This window comes from Pinus tabuliformis, chromosome 1_1 (genome assembly GCF_031772625.1).
Source record: "Pinus tabuliformis cultivar Carrire ecotype Pingquan chromosome 1_1, CPIR1, whole genome shotgun sequence".
NCBI classification, from domain to species: Eukaryota; Viridiplantae; Streptophyta; class Pinopsida; order Pinales; family Pinaceae; genus Pinus; species Pinus tabuliformis.
The window spans coordinates 842,686,366-842,697,883 of NC_142297.1; the positions used below are offsets into that span (position 1 = coordinate 842,686,366).

Sequence of the window (11,518 nt, forward strand, 5' to 3'; positions counted from 1 at the left end):
CTAAATGATACCCTTAATATGACCACATAATGGAAAATACATCTAAACATCACATTATTTAACCCCTTATCTATACGAAACCAATACATCTTCCCAATTAAAAAACACCCTACATTTACTAGATATTGTAGGTATCCATTTTTTCATTAATATTTTTTATACCCTTTAATATTTTTCATTACCTTGGACCTCCATTTTTTATACCCACCAATATAAAAACCCTTTCAACCCCTATTATATGCTCAATATATTATGTCATTTTTTTCTCAATATATATCCCCCAATATGAACACATGTGGTGTGGTATTTCTCCCCAGTGAAGCCCTCATGATAAGGTCTTGTAGGTAGAGACCTATTGTTTGATGACTATGTAGATGAAGGCCATAAGAAGGATAACTATGATGTATGGGATATTCCTCATGATTATGATAATGTTAAGGAAGAATCAGATGATAAAAATGAATAGAAATAGGAGAAATAATCCAATGATATGGACACCTAAAGCAACCACAACGTACCAAGAGAAGGAGATGAATCACCACAAAACAAGAGCAGAGATGAAAGCAATGAGGAACCAAGGAGCTCATTATGTCAAACTCAACCACTATAATATTTAAATATTATGCCTTAATGACTAAAGTAATGAATTGCATAAAACCTTTGGATTTTGAACAAGCTAATGAGCAAAAAGAATGGAGAGATGCAACGAAGGAAGAATATGAGTCCATAATGAAAAAATATACTTGGGAATTAACTTAATTTCCTAAAAATAAAGTACCCATAGGATAAAAATGGTTGTTTAGACCCAAATTTAATGTTGATGGTAGTGTAGATAAATATAAAGCTAGATTGGTTGCTAAAGGTTACTCACAAAAAGAGGGCATGCTTGTGATGAGACCTTTGTACCTATATCTAAGTTAAATACAACTAGATTAATGATTGCATTAGCTACAAATATATATGGAAATTATATTAGCTATATGCTAAGTCTATTTTTCTGAATGGGGGTCTAAACGAAGAAGTATATCTAGTTTAGCGAGAAGGATTCATAAAGAAGGATCAAGAGCATCTTGTTTGTAAATTAAAGAAAAATTGATATGGGTTGAAGTAAGAGCCAAGGTCTTGTTATATTGCTTTGTTTTCCCTACACGCTGATGATATTTTTATGAAATTCATTTAAGTTGATTGATGAAGTTAAAATAAATCTGTCACGGGTTTTTAAAATGAAAGACATTTGTGAATTGCATTATTGCTTAGGTCTTGAAACATGAAAAGATGTTGACCAAACACTGGTCACACAAAGAAAATATACAATAGAGCCACTAAAAAGGTTTCAAATGGATCAATGTAAGGCATTGTGAATACCATTGATGCTAAACTCTACAATGATGATGGGATAAGAGAGGTGGATGGTACACTATATCACCACTCAGTGGTAATTATAAATTATCTCACAAAAACCAAGCTAGAAATATCATATTCAATTAGCATTCTTAGTCATTTCATGGACAAGTCCCTTGAAAGCCATTAGAAAGTAGTGAAAAGAGTCCTTCAATATTTGAAAGGGAGTATTAATTTTGATATTAAATATACTAATATTTTTTATGTTGATTTGATAGGTTATTTTGATTTATATTGGGTCAAATATCCTAATGATCAAAGATCAACTTTAGGATATGCATTTAACCTCAGATCTAGGATCATCACATGGAGCAACAAGAAACAATCAATTATTTATTTGCCATCAAATGAAGTTGAATATAAAGCTTTGAGTAGTACTACTTGTGAAGAAGTTTGGTTGAGGCAAGTTCTTGCAAATGTGGGATAAGAATAGAAAATGCCAACGAATATCAAGTGTGATAATCAAAGCTCCATCAAACTAGCCAACAATCCTATGTACCATGCAAGATCAAAACACATTGAGACTCATTATCATTTTGTCAGGAAAAAGAAGTAGTCTAAGGAAATTGATTTAGCTTATTGTAATACTAATGAAAATGCAATTTCCATCTTTAAAAATCCTCTTGGAGAGGCATAGTTAGAGATATGTACAAATTTGTTAGGTGTGGTACAAAACATATTCCTGCATTAAGGAGGAGTGTGAGAATAATGGAGAATGTTTTAGAATGGTTCATTATTTATATTTTGTTATGAGTGACTATTGTCTTGTTTGGATTGTGTGTTGTAATTAGGTTTTAAATCCTATTTATGATTTTTTTTCAACCTGCTGAACTACTTTTTAATTCTATATATGTAATTATTTTTTGACTTAATAAATGAAAATGTGAGGGTAGGGGTCTCTCGGCTGAGCCTCGCCTCACTTGAGAGTTGTATCTCTCATCTCACCTTGTCTTCCATATTTTTTTTTTCACTTCTTAGGTATGTTCACTTTGCATTACTTCATTTATGTGCTTATTTCCTTATGGTGGGTTCCATCTACATCTAATTTTAATTAGATATTCACTTTACAAAATCTCCAATGTAAGTCAAACTTAAGAGGGCCCAAAAAATTACCACCCGAAGAGAGCCTGACCAAGTTACATCAGTGAACCCTTTATTGAATGAATATTTATATGGGAATGATTCCCACTCTTTAGGCTTTTATGTTTTTAAGTTTGAACTTAAGCGTAAAGAAGATGAAATTATGTACTTGGCCTAATATAAAATATGCATTTTCTTTGAAAATTCTTAGTCATCATTTCAGAGGATTGTATATCAATCAATTAGCATTTCAAATTGTAGGTATTGGAACAAATTTTCTATTATAAAACATATCCATTTTCTAATCATGAATTTTGAAGGAGTGAGAACATGTTTTTTTTTCACCATGGAAATTTGGTTTCATATTCAATATTAACTTTGAATCAACTTTGATTCAATTATCAGTATAAAAATCACACTGAATGAATCATGGTTGTTGTAGTATTTTGTAGAGAATCATCATAGTAGCTAGCTTACAGAAGAAGCCATAAAAATATGACTATGATGGTCGGGGAGTCCCAAACTTTGGAGGTAATTATGCCCTGTGTGTTTAGTTCATATGCTCTTGGTAATGGGATAGTTATATAGTGTTATGGAAGAACTTTCCAATGGTATTTTGGACTCTAGAAAATTCCTTCTAGATCAGGAGTTATAATCAATTGAAGTTGGTATACAGAAAATCTCATTCACTCAGGACTTAGAGAGATTTTGAACTAAGGTTGGGCCTTAGGTGAGTTGGGTTAGTCGAAGGTGAGGCTACATAGTAGAGTCAATAGGAAAATGAAGCCTCGACCCTCAACCTATGTGGGACCAACTCTAAGTCGTTAGTCAGTAGTCGAACCGATCGGAGGTTGGGTAGGGCAACAAAGTTTATGAGGAAGAATGAAGCTCTGACTCCCGACCCCTGACTTGTGTGGGACATAGTACAAGAAACGTGGCATATGACGTTAGCATGACGTGGAAGTACAGAGGACATGTGGCTGACAATTTTGGTGTTTTTAGATGGCCTAGTGGCCCAAATTTAGGTAACACATGTCACCCTACAAAAGTAGCCAGGTGGCCTAGATGATGTCAACATGACACACATTGATCTGTCGCAGAACCTCGAAGTTTTCACATAGGGTTTATTTTGTGAATTTTTTCCTGTGTACTCTATTGTCGGCGTTGAATGAATAAAATAAACCCCCAAAAGTGGAAAATGTTCCTAGTCATGCCTACGGGAAAGTCAGGGGTCGAGGCTAATACAAGCACACAAGCAAGCACATTGGGTCGACGTACGACCTCCCGATCAAAATTGAAAGGCATGCCCAAGAATTACTTTCAAATGGTCTTCCTATGTTATTGGTGACTTCATTAAATGTGGAAAAGGATCAGAGCTGGTGCCAGTATTAATGGAAATTACAGAGAACATAGACAAGGCAGTGAGGAACTCAGTTTGCAGAGAAAATTTAATGGGCCTGGCTCAAACGAAACTAGCTTTCCCTGATCTTTCTTGCATGCCAGGAAGAATTAAATGAAAAAGATGACTGAGTGAAGAAGAGATTGACTTGAAACAAGAAAACCATGCCTGAGTTACAAATCGTTCACTGGGATCATTTTGTAAGCATGGAACACCTCTCTCGAGTGCACAATTTTACTGAGAATTAATTCTTAGCATAGGGAATCACTCAGAAGTTCATCCTATGCATTAAATTAGCTATGGTGACTGATAACACAAGTTACAACAGAATGGGAATCCATGTTGAAGTGTGTAAGCAACCTGATTGAGCAACAACAAACCATACCATGTTGTAGCACACTATTGGGTACATGGACATCATTGGTCACAGCGCAACAAAGGAATAAAATAACGGAGAGTAGTTATGCAAGTGGGGAATGCATAATTGTGGAGAGTTACAAAGTGTAGTGTTGTGGGTGTGTCACTGAGCTAAGCGTCACTAAGAGAAGGTATATCATAGGATCGAGGCCTGATCTGGTTGAGAAATAGAGTGCATAGTTCGAAGGAGAATTGGGGAGCTGAAGGAAAGGAACTGGTACTGGAGCAAACCAGATTTGTCTTTCTATGTAAATGAATTTGCCACTGTTTTCAGCTTGAAAATTGTACGAAAAGTAGAGCAATGGCTAGAGTAGGTAGTTGCCTGCATTCATAAGAGGTTAGTTCCTCTTGGTAAGTAGTGGTTTTCTTTCTTAAGGGGGTTGGTGCCTCCTGTGAGTGGGTGCTCACAAACAAATTGATGTAATTAAGTAGGTGCTTAATTTACATAATAACACCAAACATATTGGTGGTTTTCTCCCTTTGGGTTTCCAAGTAAAAGAGCCTGTGTCAATATATGTATGATGCTCATGTGAGGGATTGTATGTACATGTGAATTCCTTATCTTGCTATTTATTTATATTGTGAATGAATTCTATCACAAGTAAGTGACAGTAGTGAAAATAATTAAAGACTTATACTTAAAGTTTTAAGAACCTCACTGCTACCGATTCACCCCCCCCTCAGTAATTCCTTATTCCAACATTTATATTCAAGATCTAAAATATATTTGAATGGGAAAATGATAAATTACCCACCACCAAGAAGCGATTCCATGTTAGTACTTCCAATATAAAAAAATATCATCTTATGACTCATAGGATGCCCTTAATTATCCTTAGTTTTTATATTGAATACCCAAAAGCTTGGAAACAACACTTGCATTTGTTAATAGGTAAGATTTGGTTGGTTGATTGGTTTGGTTTTTGAGATTTTTTCTCAACAATCAATCTCTTAGTTTAGAAATTGTTGGATCACATAAGCACTTCATATACTTGATGTAATTGTGTGATTTGACAAAGAATATATGAATTGTTTTGTGAGAAATATGTGCACCATGTGTGCTTCTCAAAATTCATTTTTGGTGTTAGAGAAGGTATGAGTTTGACTCCCTCATGGGAGGGCTGAGGAAGATGAAATATATTTCAGATTTGATATTCTATACATAGGGTAGTTAGTTAGTGTACGAGAATTCTTTCCAATTGTTACTATGTTGAATTTGATATTTCTTTTTGGTTTGTCTTGTCGAGTGTGATTGTGAGTTGAAGACAAAAATAACAGATGAAGCTCACCACTATGTTAGGGAGTTCTTTCTCTATGGTGGCCTGAATTTATTTTATCCAATTCCCGAATTAACTCGGAGTAGGTTCCTTCAAGCCAGTACACTATGGCTTATTTCATTAATTCTTTATAATAACAAGTTTAAAAGGAAGTCGTTGTATGCACTATTGATTTGTTTTTCTTTTTAGTTGTGTTCATTGTGCTAGTGCCCTTCACTTGTGGATTGCCTGGTACATGATCTTCTGCAGAAAGGGAAATTCAAAGTGTGATGTACGATGAAATCATGGCTTTTCAAGGCCGGATCAACATCCCTGAACATTGTAGTTTTGCAAATTGTTACGTTGAGAAGCCCTTTCTGTCCTAGAACATGATTTTCCACTTCTATGATTTGTTTTGTAGTTTCAGGTGCCATTAGCAGCATTAACTAACATAGGCAATTGGAAGCATCAAAGAGGACTTTGTCTCTAGTGGTTGGCTATACCGAGCATGCGTGTAGGAACATTGTGCGTGTGCAGAATGAAGATGAGTCTTTTTTTTGCAGCTACATCGATATGGAATTAGCATTGACCTGCCTTCATGGTCATCTGCAGCATCGATTAGTAGATCTACATCTGAAGAGGATCAATTTGAGTTATCTTTCTAGCATAGACGATGGGCCAATCTTCGATCATACTTACTTCATTCAATGCTTGGAATCTAGTGAAGGTCTATGCCCCTTTATCATGCTGTGTGCAAATTTCAATGTAATGCTATTTGGTATTTCAGAGTGTTGAATCTCTTCACAGGACATTTTAATGATGTAAAAATTGCAATCGATTCCCTTTCAATATGCATGAATATTAATGGAATCGAGGTGATGATATCGCTCAACATTGAAGTTACAACTACTGCAAGATCCAACTACATGTTGCTGGAATTGACCACATGTTCTCGAGTTAATAGACTAATAACACAGTATCACACAGTGAAGCTCAAGTGATACATTTTTCATTGGTCAACAACAGTTTAGCGAATCTCTTTTATTCATTTAATTAAGTTATGCCATAGTTTGATCAAAATTATCATATGTCATGTTGTAAGATAAGTGAAAGTGCAAAACCTATAATTGAACATAATAACATAGTTCAAATTAGTATTTCGCAATGTTCTTCGATGCCGAAAGAACATATCGCTAATATAATTATGCAAGTATGTTATATGTTGATGGGTCTTGTTGTGCTTCGGGCTTCAAGAACATGAGTTACAAGTAATTTTTATGAGATCCATGTGTTCGAGATAGGTCAAGTTGTTTGATTAACTTTTGAACACATTCGGTATCCATACCACCCTCCTAGCAACTAACGGATAACCGAAAGAAAAATATCCGACAGATGGTCGTTGGTCCATAGGAAAATGAATTCAAATGTATTAAGAAATGATGTAAATTGTACATATAGATACAACAATGAAATTGATGTATTCAGTTTCTAGGTTTCAAGAGCATCAGTTACAGGTTATTTTTATGAGATCTATGTGTATGAGACAAATCAAGTTGTTCAATCAAATTTTGAACAGATTCAATATCTTGACCATCCTCTTGGCAATGGTGGATAACCAAAAGAAAAATATCTGACAAATGGTGGTTGGTCTATTGGATGGTTCATTACTCGATAACTTTTATCACAGAAGCCTTGATAAGCCGATATGTCAATATTGTCGATCTTTCAAAGTTTGTCAATGATGGTCAGAGACAATTATGTTTTAAATGAAGGTCAAGTGAGAGCTCGAAGATGTGGTGGTGAAGAAAGAGCAATGTTTGAGAGATTCTAGAGTAGATGTGAATGATGATGAAAACCAGTAAAACAAAAATAAGTTATATTGGTCTCTATATTGTAATTTGTGATTTATATAATAATGTAAACACTAAATGGGAAATTTGGAAACAACCCTTGCATTATTTAGTTTTTTAATTGATTTGGTTGTCAAGATATTTTATCAACAATCATTTTCTTATTTTAAAAATTATTAAATCTTACTTGATGTAATTGTATGATTTTACAAATAATAAATTGTTTTGCTTTTTAGTTTAGAAATTTATTACATCCCATAAACACTTTATACACTTTATGTAATTATATGATTTTACGAATAATATACGAGATCTCATAAACATTTTATATTCTTGTGATTTTATCCAATTACAAAATAATAGATTCAAGAAAATGAATTACAAAATAATAGAAATCATTTTATTGAATACCACACAAAAATATTCAAATTTCCGTATCACCTACATGACTGTTCCATAGCCTTCACTATATTTTGTCTTCTTTTCCCGTATGCTCTTTGCTTCATGGTGGTTCGGGTCCACGTATTACTTCGTTCATTTCATGTGCTCATTGTTTCATGCTCTTGTTAAGTTGTTGTTTTGTTTTTATAGATAATGTTACCATTCACCTTTTAAAAATTTGATTTATTAATTAAGTTTAATTTATATTTTATTTATAAAAAAATTATTAATTAATTTATAAATAAAATATCGTTATTATGATATCCCGATAATAAATAAATTATTAAATAATATAAATTATCAATTAATTTATTATTTAGATGATAAGTTTTATTATTTTTTAGACATTTTAAAAATTAGAATTTATAATTAATGAGATTACTTTTTTTTGTTGTGAGTGTTGTAAAGATTAGAATTTTAAGTGAATATTTATTTAAAGAAATCAGTAATTTGAGTTGTTTATTATCACATTGGCATGTTCACTATGTAGGCTTTTTATTTAAATATTTGATGCGATTGAGTTGTCTACATATATGTTTATTTTAGAATAGAATTTTTGAAATTTTAATTTAATTATCAATAATTATTAAGAAAATGGTAAGAATTTAACCTCCAATAAATATCTAAAATATTAAAGATTAAGAATCATTACTATAAAATGAAAGTGTATCTTCATGACTAAAAATCTTATAAATGTTTTTTTAATATATTTAACTCATATATTAATTTGAAATAAAATTATAATTTAATTAATTTTCATATTTTTAAAATCTAATATAAAATAATTTATATAATTACATTAATATATATTTTAGAATTGAAGTAAAAGTAATATACACAAATTATTATTGAAGTTTAATATTTAAAATTTTGTATATATTTTGTGTAAAAATATGAATAAATATGTCTTTGAGATGGGATTGTTTTGTACGTAAATATTGATAGATGTTTGACAATGAACCTATCAGTATTTAACTATACATATGTTCCACTAGACTAAAAATCACGTTTTAGGTATTTAAACTTGGATGCCTTGCATGAGAGACAGTTTTAATTCTTATTGAATTCCTTCTTACCAACACTATAAATATGTACAATAATCTCATAGTTTCAACATTCAATCATATATTCTCTGCTTGCCTGAGGCCCTGACTTAAAGTTTCATTGGGTGTTTGCTGAGTGTTTGAAAGAATGGCTCACAGCAACCTTCCCAGTCGGGGTAAGTCTTTTCTTACGGTCGAGAGCGTTCAAGAACTTGCGAAGAAGCTGCAGGAAACAATACCAGAAAGGTATATGAGAAGAGACGATGAAATACCAGCACCAACTTCAATATTTGATCATCACCTGGACATCGCCATCATTGACATGGCCAAGCTTTCAGAAGGATTGCACAGAGAAGGAGAGATTCAGAAGCTTGCTCAGGCTTGTGAAGAATGGGGATTCTTCCAGGTATCATTTTAGTGATTCATTATTTCTTGGTGTCATCAAATGTTTGCAAATAAATAAATAAATTTATTAGGGTGGATGTTTTGTAGGTTGTGAATCATGGTATTCCAAAGTCCTTAATAGATGGTATTAAAAGAGTTGGAAGGGAGTTCTTCCAGCTTCCTTCGGAAGAGAAACAAAAGTACGCAGTGAAGCCAGGAGACCTTGAAGGCTATGGCCAGAGGTTTGTCGTGTCTGAAGACCAGAAGCTAGATTGGGGTGACTTGTTGGGTTTCACACTTTTTCCTTCCAAACTTAGAGATTTGAATGTGTGGCCACTTCAACCCACTGATTTCAGGTACAATTCAATACATTAACAACTATTTTTGTGTTAGGTTCATTATTTTACAATAATTTTTAATTAGTTAGAAATTTGTTTTTTTATTATTATACTTTGTTTATCATTTTATAAAGATAGGTTAATCAGTTGATACTTTTAAATATAATTGAGATAATTAAAATAATCAATCTATCTTAAACTTAATTTCACACTTCTCTGTTAAATTATAAAATTAATTTCACACTTCTCTGTTAAATTATAAAATTAATTTAGATTTTAAAATTTAATAATTGAAAATAAAAATGATTTGGATATAACTTCAATCCATTTTTAGTTGGGTTGGAAATATCTGTTTCTATTCACTAACAAATTCTCTTTTTCTCTCTTTCTCCCTTGATACAAATTTCAATCTCACTGTTTCCATCTCTGCATCTCTGCATAGTCTATATGATCAGTAACTAATTACAACCTTTGAGGGTGCATATTCACTTACCTATCCGATATGGCAATACTGATACGGATACTCATGAGTCCATAATACCCATATAAACTATAAGGCCAGTTTCACCCACTATTACATCGACTTGTGTTTTTGGTTTTGCACAATTCCTTTGGCGAATTTGTACGTGGTGCAATTCGGGAATGCTGGTGTTTTACTGATGGTAGTGTGGGCTGCTAATTGGCAGGGAAATTGCGGATTCATACAACACCGAAATTAAAAGGCTTGCTGGGAAGCTATTGAGTTTAATTGCAGAGACATTACATTTGAAGCTTGATTTCTTTGAGAATAAATTTGGAGAGGCATACCAAAGAATGAGAATGAATTACTATCCTCAGTGCCCCATGCCAGATCGTGTTTTTGGGCTGAGCCCACATGCAGACATGACTGGCATTACACTGTTGTTGCAGGATGATGAAGTGGTAGGATTAAATGTTCGCAAGGATGACCAATGGATACCTGTGCAACCAATTCCTTATGCTCTGGTCATCAACGTTGGAAACTTGATAGAGGTAAACTTGTGATCCTTACAGATTGATTTGCCTCTTATCCTGATTTTGTTTCACGAAAGTTTGAATCAATAATATGTGACTGATTTTGTAGGTAATGAGTAATGGAAGATACAAGAGCGTAGAGCATCGAGTGATGACCGACCGTTGCAGGGATAGGCTATCGATTGCGGTGTTTTATGGTCCTGAATTCGGTGCGGAGATCGGTCCAGCTCCGGAACTCATTGATGAAACTCATCCATGCTTGTTCAGGAATTTCATTCATGCGGATTACATGAAACATTATTTCTCTCGTGGGGTGGAGGGGAAGCACGCACTATACGAATATGCTGGAATTAGTATTCGTTAAGAGTATTGTTCCGTTAGCTTTAGTTTGAGTAGTTGGCTGTTGTTATATGAATACGCTGGATCTAGGTTATTTGTCGGTTCGATTAGTTCGTGCTGGCTTTTAGTTTGAGTGTTTAATGTTGTCAATTCGTTAGAAATTGATTGGCATTAGGGATATTTTCAACATGGCTATTTCTTCTGTAATTTGAATCAGATATTCAACCATCTATAATATTTCTTATTAATGAAAATGTTATAGTTTTTTGGGAGGGAAAAAAAAAAAATTAGAAATTGAAAGTGAAATCTTAGGAATAACTGCTTAAGGATTGAAGATTTTACTAGATATAAATTAAATTAAATTAAGTTATAATATATGACTAAAAAATAATTATTAAATTATAAAAAATTTAATTTAGTTTTTAAATAATTATAAAATTATAAAATTTTATTTCTCATAAAAAATTATCCTTCTTTTCATTAAAAAAATTGATTGGGAAAAAAAATTGAATTTTTTTTTTAATAAAAAGTTATAATAAATAAATTTAAAATTAAGTGTGATATATATATATTCTTT

At 32.7% G+C, this 11,518-nt stretch overlaps 1 protein-coding gene across 1 annotated transcript; it reads left to right on the top strand.

Moving 5' to 3' along the window:
• The first annotated feature begins 3,557 nt into the window (after window positions 1-3,557).
• On the top strand, window positions 3,558-10,966 carry LOC149216808 (protein LATERAL BRANCHING OXIDOREDUCTASE 1-like). The gene is made up of 5 exons (XM_089390071.1): window positions 3,558-3,577; window positions 9,047-9,293; window positions 9,380-9,627; window positions 10,296-10,620; window positions 10,712-10,966. The coding sequence occupies exons 1-5, from the start codon at window positions 3,558-3,560 to the stop codon at window positions 10,964-10,966; spliced, it is 1,095 nt and encodes a 364-aa protein (XP_089246197.1).
• Window positions 10,967-11,518: the final 552 nt, after the last annotated feature.

What these genes read in the sequence shown, in the direction of transcription:
- LOC149216808 (XM_089390071.1), top strand. Translation starts at nt 3,558, where the DNA reads ATGACACACATTGATCTGTC. An exon ending in CTTCAACCCACTGATTTCAG is followed by an intron (nt 9,628 to 10,295) that starts GTACAATTCAAT and finishes GCTAATTGGCAG; the next exon opens with GGAAATTGCGGATTCATACA. An exon ending in ACGTTGGAAACTTGATAGAG is followed by an intron (nt 10,621 to 10,711) that starts GTAAACTTGTGA and finishes CTGATTTTGTAG; the next exon opens with GTAATGAGTAATGGAAGATA.